The following is a 20,936-nucleotide window of genomic DNA, read 5'->3' on the forward strand; positions in this document are numbered from 1 at the left end:
ATGTTCAATGTGCTGTAGTTTTATGATCAGTTTAGTCATGGCAGATTGGCAGCGGGTAATATGGGCCGCTAGGTCGGGTGTCCGTACTAGTCATGTGACCGCTCATCGGGATGGACCTTGACCCAGAGAAACGCTCGAAGTGCGGCTGCTCCAGATGGGATTATTGATCCAGAGGAAGCAAAATCCAACCCCTCCCCCTTCAGAGGGTTAGTCATGATTGGGGTCGGTGGCACAAGATGGGCAGTCACATACAGGGGCACAAGTGCGTAGAGCGTCAGTCAGACATGTCACCTGTGTATGGATGGTAGATGTGGCAGTATAGAGAGGAGACAGAGCAGTCTGGAGAATACTGAGGAATAGAGAGGAGACGGAGCAGTCTGGAGAGTACTGAGGAATAGAGAGGAGACGGAGCAGTCTGGAGAGTACTGAGGAATAGAGAGGAGACGGAGCAGTCTGGAGAATACTGAGGAATAGAGAGGAGACGGAGCAGTCTGGAGAGTACTGAGGAATAGAGAGGAGACGGAGCAGTCTGGAGAGTACTGAGGAATAGAGAGGAGACGGAGCAGTCTGGAGAGTACTGAGGAATAGAGAGGAGACGGAGCAGTCTGGAGAGTACTGAGGAATAGAGAGGAGACGGAGCAGTCTGGAGAATACTGAGGAATAGAGAGGAGACGGAGCAGTCTGGAGAGTACTGAGGAATAGAGAGGAGACAAAGCAGTCTGGAGAATACTGAGGAATAGAGAGGAGACGGAGCAGTCTGGAGAATACTGAGGAATAGAGAGGAGACGGAGCAGTCTGGAGAGTACTGAGGAATAGAGAGGAGACGGAGCAGTCTGGAGAGTACTGAGGAATAGAGAGGAGACGGAGCAGTCTGGAGAATACTGAGGAATAGAGAGGAGACGGAGCAGTCTGGAGAGTACTGAGGAATAGAGAGGAGACGGAGCAGTCTGGAGAGTACTGAGGAATAGAGAGGAGACGGAGCAGTCTGGAGAATACTGAGGAATAGAGAGGAGACGGAGCAGTCTGGAGAGTACTGAGGAATAGAGAGGAGACGGAGCAGTCTGGAGAATACTGAGGAATAGAGAGGAGACGGAGCAGTCTGGAGAGTACTGAGGAATAGAGAGGAGACGGAGCAGTCTGGAGAATACTGAGGAATAGAGAGGAGACGGAGCAGTCTGGAGAGTACTGAGGAATAGAGAGGAGACGGAGCAGTCTGGAGAGTACTGAGGAATAGAGAGGAGACGGAGCAGTCTGGAGAATACTGAGGAATAGAGAGGAGACGGAGCAGTCTGGAGAATACTGAGGAATAGAGAGGAGACGGAGCAGTCTGGAGAGTAATGAGGAATAGAGAGGAGACGGAGCAGTCTGGAGAGTACTGAGGAATAGAGAGGAGACGGAGCAGTCTGGAGAATACTGAGGAATAGAGAGGAGACGGAGCAGTCTGGAGAGTACTGAGGAATAGAGAGGAGACAAAGCAGTCTGGAGAATACTGAGGAATAGAGAGGAGACGGAGCAGTCTGGAGAATACTGAGGAATAGAGAGGAGACGGAGCAGTCTGGAGAGTACTGAGGAATAGAGAGGAGACGGAGCAGTCTGGAGAGTACTGAGGAATAGAGAGGAGACGGAGCAGTCTGGAGAATACTGAGGAATAGAGAGGAGACGGAGCAGTCTGGAGAGTAATGAGGAATAGAGAGGAGACTGAGCAGTCTGGAGAGTAATGAGGAATAGAGAGGAGACGGAGCAGTCTGGAGAGTACTGAGGAATAGAGAGGAGACGGAGCAGTCTGGAGAGTACTGAGGAATAGAGAGGAGACGGAGCAGTCTGGAGAATACTGAGGAATAGAGAGGAGACGGAGCAGTCTGGAGAGTACTGAGGAATAGAGAGGAGACGGAGCAGTCTGGAGAGTACTGAGGAATAGAGAGGAGACGGAGCAGTCTGGAGAGTACTGAGGAATAGAGAGGAGACGGAGCAGTCTGGAGAATACTGAGGAATAGAGAGGAGACGGAGCAGTCTGGAGAATACTGAGGAATAGAGAGGAGACGGAGCAGTCTGGAGAGTAATGAGGAATAGAGAGGAGACGGAGCAGTCTGGAGAGTACTGAGGAATAGAGAGGAGACGGAGCAGTCTGGAGAATACTGAGGAATAGAGAGGAGACGGAGCAGTCTGGAGAGTACTGAGGAATAGAGAGGAGACAAAGCAGTCTGGAGAATACTGAGGAATAGAGAGGAGACGGAGCAGTCTGGAGAATACTGAGGAATAGAGAGGAGACGGAGCAGTCTGGAGAGTACTGAGGAATAGAGAGGAGACGGAGCAGTCTGGAGAGTACTGAGGAATAGAGAGGAGACGGAGCAGTCTGGAGAATACTGAGGAATAGAGAGGAGACTGAGCAGTCTGGAGAGTACTGAGGAATAGAGAGGAGACGGAGCAGTCTGGAGAGTACTGAGGAATAGAGGAGACGGAGCAGTCTGGAGAGTACTGAGGAATAGAGAGGAGACGGAGCAGTCTGGAGAGTACTGAGGAATAGAGAGGAGACGGAGCAGTCTGGAGAGTACTGAGGAATAGAGAGGAGACGGAGCAGTCTGGAGAGTACTGAGGAATAGAGAGGAGACGGAGCAGTCTGGAGAGTAATGAGGAATAGAGAGGAGACGGAGCAGTCTGGAGAGTAATGAGGAATAGAGAGGAGACTGAGCAGTCTGGAGAGTAATGAGGAATAGAGAGGAGACTGAGCAGTCTGGAGAGTAATGAGGAATAGAGAGGAGACGGAGCAGTCTGGAGAGTACTGAGGAATAGAGAGGAGACGGAGCAGTCTGGAGAATACTGAGGAATAGAGGAGACGGAGCAGTCTGGAGAGTACTGAGTAATAGAGAGGAGACGGAGCAGTCTGGAGAGTACTGAGGAATAGAGAGGAGACGGAGCAGTCTGGAGAGTAATGAGGAATAGAGAGGAGACTGAGCAGTCTGGAGAGTAATGAGGAATAGAGAGGAGACGGAGCAGTCTGGAGAGTACTGAGGAATAGAGAGGAGACGGAGCAGTCTGGAGAGTAATGAGGAATAGAGAGGAGACTGAGCAGTCTGGAGAGTAATGAGGAATAGAGAGGAGACGGAGCAGTCTGGAGAGTACTGAGGAATAGAGAGGAGACGGAGCAGTCTGGAGAATACTGAGGAATAGAGAGGAGACGGAGCAGTCTGGAGAGTACTGAGTAATAGAGAGGAGACGGAGCAGTCTGGAGAGTACTGAGGAATAGAGAGGAGACGGAGCAGTCTGGAGAGTAATGAGGAATAGAGAAGAGACTGAGCAGTCTGGAGAGTAATGAGGAATAGAGAGGAGACGGAGCAGTCTGGAGAATACTGAGGAATAGAGAGGAGACGGAGCAGTCTGGAGAGTACTGAGGAATAGAGAGGAGACGGAGCAGTCTGGAGAGTACTGAGGAATAGAGAGGAGACGGAGCAGTCTGGAGAATACTGAGGAATAGAGAGGAGACGGAGCAGTCTGGAGAATACTGAGGAATAGAGAGGAGACGGAGCAGTCTGGAGGGTACTGAGGAATAGAGAGGAGACGGAGCAGTCTGGAGAGTACTGAGGAATAGAGAGGAGACGGAGCAGTCTGGAGAATACTGAGGAATAGAGAGGAGACGGAGCAGTCTGGAGAGTACTGAGGAATAGAGAGGAGACAGAGCAGTCTGGAGAATACTGAGGAATAGAGAGGAGACGGAGCAGTCTGGAGAGTACTGAGGAATAGAGAGGAGACGGAGCAGTCTGGAGAATACTGAGGAATAGAGAGGAGACGGAGCAGTCTGGAAAGTACTGAGGAATAGAGAGGAGACGGAGCAGTCTGGAGAGTACTGAGGAATAGAGAGTATAGAGAGATTACCCCTGTAATCCTCCCAACCTACCCCTTGTAACACCCCACTAGACATGTAACCCATGTAGTACTGACCCCCCCCCCCCCCCCTGTACACACCACTGGTACATGTAACCCATGTAGTACTGACCTCTGTACACACCACTGGTACATGTAACCCATGTAATACTGACCTCTGTACACACCACTGGTACATGTAACCCATGTAGTACTGACCTCTACACACCACTGGTACATGTAACCCATGTAGTACTGACCTCTGTACACCCCACTGGTACATGTAACCCATGTAGTACTGACCCCTGTACACACCACTGGTACATGTAACCCATGTAGTACTGACCCCTGTACACACCACTGGTACATGTAACCCATGTAATACTGACCTCTGTACACACCACTGGTACATGTAACCCATGTAGTACTGACCCCTGTACACACCACTGGTACATGTAGCCCATGTAGTACTGACCCCTGTACACACCACTGGTACATGTAACCCATGTAGTACTGACCTCTGTACACACCACTGGTACATGTAACCCATGTAGTACTTAGCCCTGTACACACCACTGGTACATGTAACCCATGTAGTACTGACCCCCCCCTGTACACACCACTGGTACATGTAACCCATGTAGTACTGACCCCTGTACACACCACTGGTACATGTAACCCATGTAGTACTGACCTATGTACACCCCACTGGTACATGTAACCCATGTAGTACTGACCCCCTGTACACACCACTGGTACATGTAACCCATGTAGTACTAAGCCCTGTACACACCACTGGTACATGTAACCCATGTAGTACTGACCCCCCCTGTACACACCACTGGTACATGTAACCCATGTAGTACTGACCCCTGTACACACCACTGGTACATGTAGCCCATGTAGTACTGACCCCTGTACACACCACTGGTACATGTAACCCATGTAGTACTGACCTCTGTACACACCACTGGTACATGTAACCCATGTAGTACTTAGCCCTGTACACACCACTGGTACATGTAACCCATGTAGTACTGACCCCTGTACACACCACTGGTACATGTAACCCATGTAGTACTGACCTATGTACACACCACTGGTACATGTAACCCATGTAGTACTGACCCCCTGTACACACCACTGGTACATGTAACCCATGTAGTACTAAGCCCTGTACACACCACTGGTACATGTAACCCATGTAGTACTGACCCCCCCTTTACACACCACTGGTACATGTAACCCATGTAGTACTGACCTCTGTACACACCACTGGTACATGTAACCCATGTAGTACTGACCTCTGTACACACCACTGGTACATGTAACCCATGTAGTACTGACCTCTGTACCACTGGTACATGTAACCCATGTAGTACTGACCCCTGTACACACCACTGGTACATGTAACCCATGTAGTACTGACCTCTGTACACACCACTGGTACATGTAACCCATGTAGTACTGACCCCTGTACACACCACTGCTACATGTAACCCATGTATTACTGACCTCTGTACACACCACTGGTACATGTAACCCATGTAGTACTGACCCCTGTACACACCACTGGTACATGTAACCCATGTAGTACTGACCCCCCCTGTACACACCACTGGTACATGTAACCCATGTAGTACTGACCCCTGTACACACCACTGGTACATGTAACCCATGTAGTACTGACCTCTGTACACACCACTGGTACATGTAACCCATGTAGTACTGACCCCTGTACACACCACTGGTACATGTAACCCATGTAGTACTGACCTCTGTACACACCACTGGTACATGTAACCCATGTAGTACTGACCCCTGTACACACCACTGGTACATGTAACCCATGTAGTACTGACCTCTGTACACACCACTGGTACATGTAACCCATGTAGTACTGACCCCTGTACACACCACTGGTACATGTAACCCATGTAGTACTGACCTTTGTACACACCACTGGTACATGTAACCCATGTAGTACTGACCCCTGTACACACCACTGGTACATGTAACCCATGTAGTACTGACCTCTGTACACCCCACTGGTACATGTAACCCATGTAGTACTGACCTATGTACACACCACTGGTACATGTAACCCATGTAGTACTGACCCCCCCCTGTACACACCACTGGTACATGTAACCCATGTAGTACTGACCTCTGTACACACCACTGGTACATGTAACCCATGTAGTACTGACCCCTGTACACACCACTGGTACATGTAACCCATGTAGTACTGACCCCCTGTACACACCACTGGTACATGTAACCCATGTAGTACTGACCCCTGTACACACCACTGGTACATGTAACCCATGTAGTACTGACCCCTGTACACACCACTGGTACATGTAACCCATGTAGTACTGACCTCTGTACACACCACTGGTACATGTAACCCATGTAGTACTGACCCCTGTACACACCACTGGTACATGTAACCCATGTAGTACTGACCCCCCCTGTACACACCACTGGTACATGTAACCCATGTAGTACTGACCCCTGTACACACCACTGGTACATGTAACCCATGTAGTACTGACCTCTGTACACACCACTGGTACATGTAACCCATGTAGTACTGACCCCTGTACACACCACTGGTACATGTAACCCATGTAGTACTGACCTCTGTACACACCACTGGTACATGTAACCCATGTAGTACTGACCCCTGTACACACCACTGGTACATGTAACCCATGTAGTACTGACCCCCTGTACACACCACTGGTACATGTAACCCATGTAGTACTGACCCCCTGTACACACCACTGGTACATGTAACCCATGTAGTACTGACCCCTGTACACACCACTGGTACATGTAACCCATGTAGTACTGACCTCTGTACACACCACTGGTACATGTAACCCATGTAGTACTGACCTCTGTACACACCACTGGTACATGTAACCCATGTAGTACTGACCCCCCCCTGTACACACCACTGGTACATGTAACCCATGTAGTACTGACCCCTGTACACACCACTGGTACATGTAACCCATGTAGTACTGACCTCTGTACACACCACTGGTACATGTAACCCATGTAGTACTGACCCCTGTACACACCACTGGTACATGTAACCCATGTAGTACTGACCTCTGTACACACCACTGGTACATGTAACCCATGTAGTACTGACCTCTGTACACACCACTGGTACATGTAACCCATGTAGTACTGACCCCTGTACACACCACTGGTACATGTAACCCATGTAGTACTGACCTCTGTACACACCACTGGTACATGTAACCCATGTAGTACTGACCCCTGTACACACCACTGGTACATGTAACCCATGTAGTACTGACCTCTGTACACACCACTGGTACATGTAACCCATGTAGTACTGACCCCTGTACACACCACTGGTACATGTAACCCATGTAGTACTGACCCCTGTACACACCACTGGTACATGTAACCCATGTAGTACTGACCCCTGTACACACCACTGGTACATGTAACCCATGTAGTACTGACCTCTGTACACACCACTGGTACATGTAACCCATGTAGTACTGACCCCCTGTAAACACCACTGGTACATGTAACCCATGTAGTACTGACCCCTGTACACACCACTGGTACATGTAACCCATGTATTACTGACCCCTGTACACACCACTGGTACATGTAACCCATGTAGTACTGACCTCTGTACACACCACTGGTACATGTAACCCATGTAGTACTGACCCCTGTACACACCACTGGTACATGTAACCCATGTATTACTGACCCCTGTACACACCACTGGTACATGTAACCCATGTAGTACTGACCCCCCCTGTACACACCACTGGTACATGTAACCCATGTAGTACTGACCCCTGTACACACCACTGGTACATGTAACCCATGTAGTACTGACCCCTGTACACACCACTGGTACATGTAACCCATGTAGTACTGACCCCCCTGTACACACCACTGGTACATGTAACCCATGTAGTACTGACCTCTGTACACACCACTGGTACATGTAACCCATGTAGTACTGACCCCTGTACACACCACTGGTACATGTAACCCATGTAGTACTGACCCCTGTACACACCACTGGTACATGTAACCCATGTAGTACTGACCTCTGTACACACCACTGGTACATGTAACCCATGTAGTACTGACCCCCTGTACACACCACTGGTACATGTAACCCATGTAGTACTGACCCCTGTACACACCACTGGTACATGTAACCCATGTATTACTGACCCCTGTACACACCACTGGTACATGTAACCCATGTAGTACTGACCTCTGTACACACCACTGGTACATGTAACCCATGTAGTACTGACCCCTGTACACACCACTGGTACATGTAACCCATGTATTACTGACCCCTGTACACACCACTGGTACATGTAACCCATGTAGTACTGACCCCCCCTGTACACACCATTGGTACATGTAACCCATGTAGTACTGACCCCTGTACACACCACTGGTACATGTAACCCATGTATTACTGACCCCTGTACACACCACTGGTACATGTAACCCATGTAGTACTGACCCCTGTACACACCACTGGTACATGTAACCCATGTAGTACTGACCTATGTACACACCACTGGTACATGTAACCCATGTAGTACTGACCTCTGTACACACCACTGGTACATGTAACCCATGTAGTACTGACCCCTGTACACACCACTGGTACATGTAACCCATGTAGTACTGACCTCTGTACACACCACTGGTACATGTAACCCATGTAGTACTGACCCCTGTACACACCACTGGTACATGTAACCCATGTAGTACTGACCTCTGTACACACCACTGGTACATGTAACCCATGTAGTACTGACCTCTGTACACACCACTGGTACATGTAACCCATGTATTACTGACCCCCCCTGTACACACCACTGGTACATGTAACCCATGTAGTACTGACCCCTGTACACACCACTGGTACATGTAACCCATGTAGTACTGACCCCTGTACACACCACTGGTACATGTAACCCATGTAGTACTGACCCCCTGTACACACCACTGGTACATGTAACCCATGTAGTACTGACCCCCTGTACACACCACTGGTACATGTAACCCATGTAGTACTGACCCCTGTACACACCACTGGTACATGTAACCCATGTAGTACTGACCTCTGTACACACCACTGGTACATGTAACCCATGTAGTACTGACCCCTGTACACACCACTGGTACATGTAACCCATGTAGTACTGACCCCCTGTACACACCACTGGTACATGTAACCCATGTAGTACTGACCCCCTGTACACACCACTGGTACATGTAACCCATGTAGTACTGACCCCTGTACACACCACTGGTACATGTAACCCATGTAGTACTGACCTCTGTACACACCACTGGTACATGTAACCCATGTAGTACTGACCTCTGTACACACCACTGGTACATGTAACCCATGTAGTACTGACCTCTGTACACACCACTGGTACATGTAACCCATGTAGTACTGACCTCTGTACACACCACTGGTACATGTAACCCATGTAGTACTGACCCCTGTACACACCACTGGTACATGTAACCCATGTAGTACTGACCTCTGTACACACCACTGGTACATGTAACCCATGTAGTACTGACCCCCCCCTGTACACACCACTGGTACATGTAACCCATGTAGTACTGACCCCTGTACACACCACTGGTACATGTAACCCATGTAGTACTGACCCCTGTACACACCACTGGTACATGTAACCCATGTAGTACTGACCTCTGTACACACCACTGGTACATGTAACCCATGTAGTACTGACCCCTGTACACACCACTGGTACATGTAACCCATGTAGTACTGACCCCCCCTGTACACACCACTGGTACATGTAACCCATGTAGTACTGACCCCTGTACACACCACTGGTACATGTAACCCATGTAGTACTGACCCCTGTACACACCACTGGTACATGTAACCCATGTAGTACTGACCTCTGTACACACCACTGGTACATGTAACCCATGTAGTACTGACCCCTGTACACACCACTGGTACATGTAACCCATGTAGTACTGACCTCTGTACACACCACTGGTACATGTAACCCATGTAGTACTGACCCCTGTACACACCACTGGTACATGTAACCCATGTAGTACTGACCCATGTACACACCACTGGTACATGTAACCCATGTATTACTGACCTCTGTACACACCACTGGTACATGTAACCCATGTAGTACTGACCTCTGTACACACCACTGGTACATGTAACCCATGTAGTACTGACCCCTTGTCACGGAGCAAAGGTATACGTCTTCCTCCGGATGGTCTTTTGAATCAACACGGACGCAAGCGGTCGGGAGACAACAGCAATTTATTGTAATCCACAAAGTTAGTAGCCGGCGGCGGTCACATCAACCGTAATAACAATAAGTCCACAGAAGTCACAATCCAATGATAACTTTGGTTCCTTGGTCCTGTAACTAAATCCTGGCTCTCTGCAGAGCTGTGCACAGGCCGGCTAACACATACTAACTGCTAGCTATATACTATATACTAAGACTGTTACACCTATATCTGTGGGTGGGAAGGGCTGAGTCACAGATCCTTCCCCCCTCACCTATACCAAGGAGAGCAGACTCCCTGTCTACTATGGACAATGCACCGTCCAACATCTTCTTGGAGACACTGATCAGATTATCTCCACCCATTGTCCTCACTGGTCCTCACTAGTTAGAGGTATTTGCATACAATGTGCTAACACACTAGACCCGAATCAGCCAACTACACATTGATGTATATAACAGGTTAGAGAATACATTCCACATGAAATATATATTACACATTGCCTATTGCCGGACTCTAACCATCCCGTGACAACCCCTCCCCCTCTCAAAACATGTGCATGACACAATTGGCCTACACAGGTAAATTGGGGAATGCACATCAGTCTCTATAGCTCATATTTCCTCCTGCCGGGATAACCCATCTGTGTTCTGGTGTTGGTTCCCTCGGCGGTACTGAATGGTAAAGTTGTAGGGTTGAAGGGCTGGCATCTGTCAGAAAATCCGGTGGATCCATGTTGGCTTCTCCCTGAGCTTGGCTTCGGGTCACTGCTCCCACAAAGTGGCACTGTAGATTTCCAACATCGTTGCCTAACAGAACATCGGCCGGCAGCCCGCTCATCACACCAATTGTGCATCGTTTTGGTCCATAACCATAGTCGAGTTCCACGGTAGCTTTAGGAATACGTCTTTGAGTACCCCCTGCCAACTTGATAGAAATGCCAGGACCCTCCTCTAGGGCCTCGGGTCGCACAACTCGGGGGTCCGCTACCGTTAGGAAAGCTCCCGAGTCCCGGAATCCAACAACTGTTCGGCCATCCAGTAGGACCTCCTGCAAGTGCTTCCTCTGAAGGTTTGCGGGATGTGTGGCGGAAGGCTGAATCCCATAGACCCCTGGAGGTGGAACAGATGTGTCATTCATGGAGTCATCTGGAAATGGGGCCAAACTTTCTGTCCTAGGGGTGGTTCCCAGGTAGTGAATAGGCCGGGATGCCACGGTGGCCCGTGCCCCCATGTTAGCAGGGCAACTAGCTTGCAAATGTCCAGGCCGCCCGCACCCAAAACATCTGCGCTCTAGCATTCTTCCAGTAGGTCGTTGTCTAGGGACAGGGTTGTTCATAGCTGGAGGCCGATGGGCTGGGACAGGGGTAGAGGGGGAATTGTAATCCTGAGGCCGGGCACGAAAGGTGGGTGGCTGGATGAAGGGTGTCTGGGGGACTGTGGTAGTTTTCCGCTCCTCTGCAAACAACCTCTTCCACTGCGGCTTGATGGTCAGGCCCTCATCTGCAAGAGAAGCAGCTTGCTCCACTGTGGCTGGGTTCCGTTCCAGCACCCACTCACGGATCTCAGCGGGGCACTGGGAAAAGAACTGTTCCTTAAGTATGACTTGGAGGATCTTATCGACTGTGACAGCCTCCTCTCCTTCTAGCCAGCGCTTGCATGCTTGCTTCAACTTGTGGGCGAACATGTGGAAGGAGCTTCCCCCATTGTAAGACAAAGAGCGGAACTGAACTCGGTAGGTCTCTGGAGTGACTGCATAATACTTCTGCACCGCTCTTTTAATGGCCTCATAGTCCCGCTGATCACTAGGGTCCATGGCTCTGAGAGCTTCCGCAGCCCCATCTCGTAGGTGCCCCACCAGATACCGGACCCAATCCTTCTCTGGGACTTCCATCAGGCGGCACTGGTGTTCGAAGTCCTGAAAATATCCATCAACATCCCCAGCCGCTTCCTCAAAGGTCTTGAAGTGTTTATGGGAGACATATGGTGGTTCTCTCACTGTTGGGCTGGGGGTCGACGTTTGATTATAATTCCTCATAGTTATCTCAGCCATTCGCATTTCATGCGCCATTCTTTCCTTTTCATGCGCCATTCTCTGTTCCTCCTTCTCCGTTTCCTGAGCCCTCTGTAATGCTCTACTCCTTTGCTCTGCAGTTGCTTCTAGCCCCAGCACTGCCAATTCCTCCTCATACAAAACAACCCATCTGCTCTTTTGGGTCTGTACCTGCCACTCCCGTATCTCTCCAGTCTCCTGGGGGCAGCCCTCCTCATGGTCGCTTTGCAGGGTCATCTCCTCCAGTGCCTCGATCAGTTGATCTTTCGTTCTTCCCTGGTAACTCAGGTTTAGTTCCCGGGCCCTTACTTGTAGACTTGCCATAGTCCAGTTCCTGTATTCTGAGGTTGTGGCTCCATTAATCGCTGGGCTGCTGTAGTCCATCTCGCTGTCCGCTGTTGATCCCACCGCTGCCAACCAGTTGTCACGGAGCAAAGGTATACGTCTTCCTCCGGAAGGTCTTTTGAATCAACACGGACGCAAGAGGTCGGGAGACAACAGCAATTTATTGTAATCCACAAAGTTAGTAGCCGGCAGCGGTCACATCAACCGTAATAACAATAAGTCCACAGAAGTCACAATCCAATGATAACTTTGGTTCCTTGGTCCTGTAACTATATCCTGGCTCTCTGCAGAGCTGTGCACAGGCCGGCTAACACATACTAACTGCTAGCTACAACTATATACTAAGACTGTTACACCTATATCTGTGGGTGAGAAGGGCTGAGTCACAGATCCTTCCCCCCTCACCTATACCAAGGAGAGCAGACTCCCTGTCTACTATGGACAATGCACCATCCAACATCTTCTTGGAGACACTGATCAGATTATCTCCACCCATTGTCCTCACTGGTCCTCACTAGTTAGAGGGATTTGCATACAATGTGCTAACACACTAGACCCTAATCAGCCAACTACACATTGATGTATATAACAGGTTAGAGAATACATTCCACATGAAATATATATTACACATTGCCTATAGTATAGACTCTAACCATCCCGTGACAACCCTGTACACACCACTGGTACATGTAACCCATGTAGTACTGACCCCCTGTACACACCACTGGTACATGTAACCCATGTAGTACTGACCTCTGTACACACCACTGGTACATGTAACCCATGTAGTACTGACCCCTGTACACACCACTGGTACATGTAACCCATGTAGTACTGACCCATGTACACACCACTGGTACATGTAACCCATGTATTACTGACCTCTGTACACACCACTGGTACATGTAACCCATGTAGTACTGACCCCCCCCCCCCCCCCCCCCTGTACACACCACTGGTACATGTAACCCATGTAGTACTGACCCCCCCTGTACACACCACTGGTACATGTAACCCATGTAGTACTGACCTCTGTACACACCACTGGTACATGTAACCCATGTAGTACTGACCCCTGTACACACCACTGGTACATGTAACCCATGTAGTACTGACCCCTGTACACACCACTGGTACATGTAACCCATGTAGTACTGACCCCCCCTGTACACACCACTGGTACATGTAACCCATGTATTACTGACCCCTGTACACACCACTGGTACATGTAACCCATGTAGTACTGACCCCTGTACACACCACTGGTACATGTAACCCATGTAGTACTGACCTCTGTACACACCACTGGTACATGTAACCCATGTAGTACTGACCCCTGTACACACCACTGGTACATGTAACCCATGTAGTACTGACCCCTGTACACACCACTGGTACATGTAACCCATGTAGTACTGACCTCTGTACACACCACTGGTACATGTAACCCATGTAGTACTGACCCCCCCTGTACACACCACTGGTACATGTAACCCATGTAGTACTGACCTCTGTACACACCACTGGTACATGTAACCCATGTAGTACTGACCTATGTACACACCACTGGTACATGTAACCCATGTAGTACTGACCTCTGTACACACCACTGGTACATGTAACCCATGTAGTACTGACCTCTGTACACCCCACTGGTACATGTAACCCATGTAGTACTGACCTCTGTACACACCACTGGTACATGTAACCCATGTAGTACTGACCTCTGTACACCCCACTGGTACATGTAACCCATGTAGTACTGACCCCTGTACACACCACTGGTACATGTAACCCATGTAGTACTGACCCCCTGTACACACCACTGGTACATGTAACCCATGTAGTACTGACCCCTGTACACACCACTGGTACATGTAACCCATGTAATACTGACCCCTGTACACACCACTGGTACATGTAACCCATGTAGTACTGACCCCTGTACACACCACTGGTACATGTAACCCATGTAGTACTGACCCCTGTACACACCACTGGTACATGTAACCCATGTAGTACTGACCTCTGTACACACCACTGGTACATGTAACCCATGTAGTACTGACCTCTGTACACACCACTGGTACATGTAACCCATGTAGTACTGACCTCTGTACACCCCACTGGTACATGTAACCCATGTAGTACTGACCCCTGTACACACCACTGGTACATGTAACCCATGTAGTACTGACCCCCTGTACACACCACTGGTACATGTAACCCATGTAGTACTGACCCCTGTACACACCACTGGTACATGTAACCCATGTAGTACTGACCTCTGTACACACCACTGGTACATGTAACCCATGTAGTACTGACCCCTGTACACACCACTGGTACATGTAACCCATGTAGTACTGACCTCTGTACACACCACTGGTACATGTAACCCATGTAGTACTGACCTCTGTACACCCCACTGGTACATGTAACCCATGTAGTACTGACCTCTGTACACACCACTGGTACATGTAACCCATGTAGTACTGACCCCTGTACACACCACTGGTACATGTAACCCATGTAGTACTGACCCCTGTACACACCACTGGTACATGTAACCCATGTATTACTGACCTCTGTACACACCACTGGTACATGTAACCCATGTAGTACTGACCTCTGTACACCCCACTGGTACATGTAACCCATGTAGTACTGACCCCTGTACACACCACTGGTACATGTAACCCATGTATTACTGACCCCTGTACACACCACTGGTATATGTAACCCATGTAGTACTGACCCCTGTACACACCACTGGTACATGTAACCCATGTAGTACTGACCTCTGTACACCCCACTGGTACATGTAACCCATGTAGTACTGACCTCTGTACACACCACTGGTACATGTAACCCATGTAGTACTGACCTCTGTACACCCCACTGGTACATGTAACCCATGTAGTACTGACCCCTGTACACACCACTGGTACATGTAACCCATGTATTACTGACCCCTGTACACACCACTGGTACATGTAACCCATGTAGTACTGACCCCTGTACACACCACTGGTACATGTAACCCATGTAGTACTGACCTCTGTACACCCCACTGGTACATGTAACCCATGTAGTACTGACCTCTGTACACACCACTGGTACATGTAACCCATGTAGTACTGACCTCTGTACACCCCACTGGTACATGTAACCCATGTAGTACTGACCCCTGTACACACCACTGGTACATGTAACCCATGTATTACTGACCCCTGTACACACCACTGGTATATGTAACCCATGTAGTACTGACCCCTGTACACACCACTGGTACATGTAACCCATGTAGTACTGACCTCTGTACACCCCACTGGTATATGTAACCCATGTAGTACTGACCCCTGTGGCCTGTTCTGTATTTTGCCAGTACTTGTTTGCTCCTCTCTACATGACATGTGAGTGGGTCGGTGATTTTACCCTAATTTTTTAGGGGCTCCCCTTGGAGGAATCGGTGGAGGAACAATCACTCGGAGCTGGCGTGGAGAGTTCTGTCGCTGGCAACTGAATCCTGGTCTGTACCACTACACGTCAGTAACTGAAAACCAGGTGTGTACACTATATACCCCGCTCTCTATACTGTTGTATACGGCAGTGCATGTTGTGTAACGGCCCAGGTACCCCAGAAATGAACCAGCCCTCACAGATCAGGACATCAGCGATATGGTGCTCCGAACACTCGCCCCGTTACGTCACATAGATGGCGGGTGCACAAAGCGACAAATACAGTCAGACGGTCCTGTCCTGGCACATCACAATGTGCTCCGATGGTAGAGTGTCCGCCTGTGGCACATAGCGCAACGTAGGTACGAGAGTCATCGCAGCGTAGGTACGAGAGTCATCGCAACGTAGGTACGAGAGTCATCGCAACGTAGGTACGAGAGTCATCGCAACGTAGGTACGAGAGTCATCGCAACGTAGGTACGAGAGTCATCGCAACGTAGGTACGAGAGTCATCGCAACGTAGGTACGAGAGTCATCGCAGCGTAGGTACGAGAGTCATCGCAGCGTAGGTACGAGAGTCATCGCAACGTAGGTACGAGAGTCATCGCAACGTAGGTACGAGAGTCATCGCAACGTAGGTACGAGAGTCATCGCAACGTAGGTACGAGAGTCATCGCAACGTAGGTACGAGAGTCATCGCAACGTAGGTACGAGAGTCATCGCAACGTAGGTACGAGAGTCATCGCAACGTAGGTACGAGAGTCATCGCAACGTAGGTACGAGAGTCATCGCAGCGTAGGTACGAGAGTCATCGCAACGTAGGTACGAGAGTCATCGCAACGTAGGTACGAGAGTCATCGCAACGTAGGTACGAGAGTCATCGCAACGTAGGTACGAGAGTCATCGCAACGTAGGTACGAGAGTCATCGCAACGTAGGTACGAGAGTCATCGCAACGTAGGTACGAGAGTCATCGCAGCGTCTCAGCCAGAATATGCAGATATTGTTCACTGCCAACCACGTAGTGTACACAGCACGCCGGACATGGTACACAACCAACCGCACAGTATACACAGCACGCCGGACATGGTACACAACCAACCGCACAGTATACACAGCAGGCCGGACACGGTACACGACCAACCGCACAGTATACACAGCACGCCGGACATGGTACACGACCAACCGCACAGTATACACAGCACGCCGGACATGGTACACGACCAACCGCACAGTATACACAGCACGCCGGACATGGTACACAACCAACCGCACAGTATACACAGCAGGCCGGACACGGTACACGACCAACCGCACAGTATACACAGCACGCCGGACACGGTACACAACCAACCGCACAGTATACACAGCAGGCCGGACATGGTACACGACCAACCGCACAGTATACACAGCACGCCGGACACGGTACACGACCAACCGCACAGTATACACAGCACGCCGGACATGGTACACGACCAACCGCACAGTATACACAGCAGGCCGGACATGGTACACGACCAACCGCACAGTATACACAGCAGGCCGGACATGGTACATGACCAACCGCACAGTATACACAGCACGCCGGACACGGTACACGACCAACCGCACAGTATACACAGCAGGCCGGACATGGTACACGACCAACCGCACAGTATACACAGCACGCCGGACATGGTACACGACCAACCGCACAGTATACACAGCACGCCGGACATGGTACACGACCAACCGCACAGTATACACAGCACGCCGGACATGGTACACGACCAACCGCACAGTATACACAGCAGGCCGGACACGGTACACGACCAACCGCACAGTATACACAGCACGCCGGACATGGTACACGACCAACCGCACAGTATACACAGCACGCCGGACATGGTACACGACCAACCGCACAGTATACACAGCACGCCGGACATGGTACACGACCAACCGCACAGTATACACAGCAGGCCGGACACGGTACACGACCAACCGCACAGTATACACAGCAGGCCGGACATGGTACACGACCAACCGCACAGTATACACAGCAGGCCGGACATGGTACACGACCAACCGCACAGTATACACAGCAGGCCGGACATGGTACATGACCAACCGCACAGTATACACAGCACGCCGGACACGGTACACGACCAACCGCACAGTATACACAGCACGCCGGACATGGTACACGACCAACCGCACAGTATACACAGCACGCCGGACATGGTACACGACCAACCGCACAGTATACACAGCACGCCGGACATGGTACACGACCAACCGCACAGTATACACAGCACGCCGGACACGGTACACGACCAACCGCACAGTATACACAGCAGGCCGGACACGGTACACGACCAACCGCACAGTATACACAGCACGCCGGACATGGTACACGACCAACCGCACAGTATACACAGCACGCCGGACATGGTACACGACCAACCGCACAGTATACACAGCACGCCGGACATGGTACACGACCAACCGCACAGTATACACAGCAGGCCGGACACGGTACACGACCAACCGCACAGTATACACAGCACGCCGGACACGGTACACGACCAACCGCACAGTATACACAGCACGCCGGACATGGTACACGACCAACCGCACAGTATACACAGCACGCCGGACATGGTACACGACCAACCGCACAGTATACACAGCACGCCGGACATGGTACACGACCAACCGCACAGTATACACAGCAGGCCGGACACGGTACACGACCAACCGCACAGTATACACAGCAGGCCGGACATGGTACACGACCAACCGCACAGTATACACAGCAGGCCGGACATGGTACACGACCAACCGCACAGTATACACAGCAGGCCGGACATGGTACATGACCAACCGCACAGTATACACAGCACGCCGGACACGGTACACGACCAACCGCACAGTATACACAGCAGGCCGGACATGGTACACGACCAACCGCACAGTATACACAGCACGCCGGACATGGTACACGACCAACCGCACAGTATACACAGCACGCCGGACATGGTACACGACCAACCGCACAGTATACACAGCACGCCGGACATGGTACACGACCAACCGCACAGTATACACAGCAGGCCGGACACGGTACACGACCAACCGCACAGTATACACAGCACGCCGGACATGGTACACGACCAACCGCACAGTATACACAGCACGCCGGACATGGTACACGACCAACCGCACAGTATACACAGCACGCCGGACATGGTACACGACCAACCGCACAGTATACACAGCAGGCCGGACACGGTACACGACCAACCGCACAGTATACACAGCACGCCGGACATAGTACACGACCAACCGCACAGTATACACAGCAGGCCGGACACGGTACACGACCAACCGCACAGTATACACAGCACGCCGGACACGGTACACGACCAACCGCACAGTATACACAGCACGCCGGACATGGTACACGACCAACCGCACAGTATACACAGCACGCCGGACATGGTACACGACCAACCGCACAGTATACACAGCACGCCGGACATGGTACACGACCAACCGCACAGTATACACAGCACGCCGGACACGGTACACGACCAACCCACAGTATACACAGCACGCCGGACATGGTACACGACCAACCGCACAGTATACACAGCACGCCGGACATGGTACACGACCAACCGCACAGTATACACAGCACGCCGGACATGGTACACGACCAACCGCACAGTATACACAGCACGCCGGACATGGTACACGACCAACCGCACAGTATACACAGCACGCCGGACATGGTACACGACCAACCGCACAGTATACACAGCACGCCGGACATGGTACACGACCAACCGCACAGTATACACAGCAGGCCGGACACGGTACACGACCAACCGCACAGTATACACAGCACGCCGGACATGGTACACGACCAACCGCACAGTATACACAGCACGCCGGACATGGTACACGACCAACCGCACAGTATACACAGCACGCCGGACATGGTACACGACCAACCGCACAGTATACACAGCACGCCGGACATGGTACACGACCAACCGCACAGTATACACAGCACGCCGGACATGGTACACGACCAACCGCACAGTATACACAGCACGCCGGACATGGTACACGACCAACCGCACAGTATACACAGCACGCCGGACATGGTACACGACCAACCGCACAGTATACACAGCACGCCGGACATAGTACACGACCAACCGCACAGTATACACAGCACGCCGGACACGGTACACGACCAACCGCACAGTATACACAGCACGCCGGACATGGTACACGACCAACCGCACAGTATACACAGCAGGCCGGACACGGTACACGACCAACCGCACAGTATACACAGCACGCCGGACATGGTACACGACCAACCGCACAGTATACACCGCACGCCGGACATGGTACACGACCAACCGCACAGTATACACAGCACGCCGGACATGGTACACGACCAACCCACAGTATACACAGCACGCCGGACATAGTACACGACCAACCGCACAGTATACACAGCACGCCGGACATAGTACACGACCAACCGCACAGTATACACAGCACGCCGGACATGGTACACGACCAACCCACAGTATACACAGCACGCCGGACATGGTACACGACCAACCGCACAGTATACACAGCACGCCGGACACGGTACACGACCAACCGCACAGTATACACAGCACGCCGGACATGGTACACGACCAACCGCACAGTATACACAGCACGCCGGACATGGTACACGACCAACCGCACAGTATACACAGCACGCCGGACATAGTACACGACCAACCCACAGTATACACAGCACGCCGGACATGGTACACGACCAACCGCACAGTATACACAGCACGCCGGACACGGTACACGACC

The 20,936-nt window shown here is 51.0% G+C and overlaps 1 protein-coding gene across 1 annotated transcript in view; it reads left to right on the top strand.

The window, feature by feature from the left end:
* GBA2 (glucosylceramidase beta 2) overlaps nt 1-20,936 on the top strand; it is a gene marked incomplete at its 3' end in the record, with an annotated part of 73,219 nt that overhangs the window by 22,185 nt on the left and 30,098 nt on the right. The window contains exon 4 of the mRNA XM_075261397.1: nt 16,052-16,167. Coding sequence (XP_075117498.1) covers nt 16,052-16,167 — 116 coding nt within the window. The remainder of the gene's footprint in view (nt 1-16,051; nt 16,168-20,936) is intronic.

This window comes from Leptodactylus fuscus, unplaced genomic scaffold (assembly GCF_031893055.1).
Source record: "Leptodactylus fuscus isolate aLepFus1 unplaced genomic scaffold, aLepFus1.hap2 HAP2_SCAFFOLD_124, whole genome shotgun sequence".
In the NCBI taxonomy this organism is placed as follows: Eukaryota; Metazoa; Chordata; class Amphibia; order Anura; family Leptodactylidae; genus Leptodactylus; species Leptodactylus fuscus.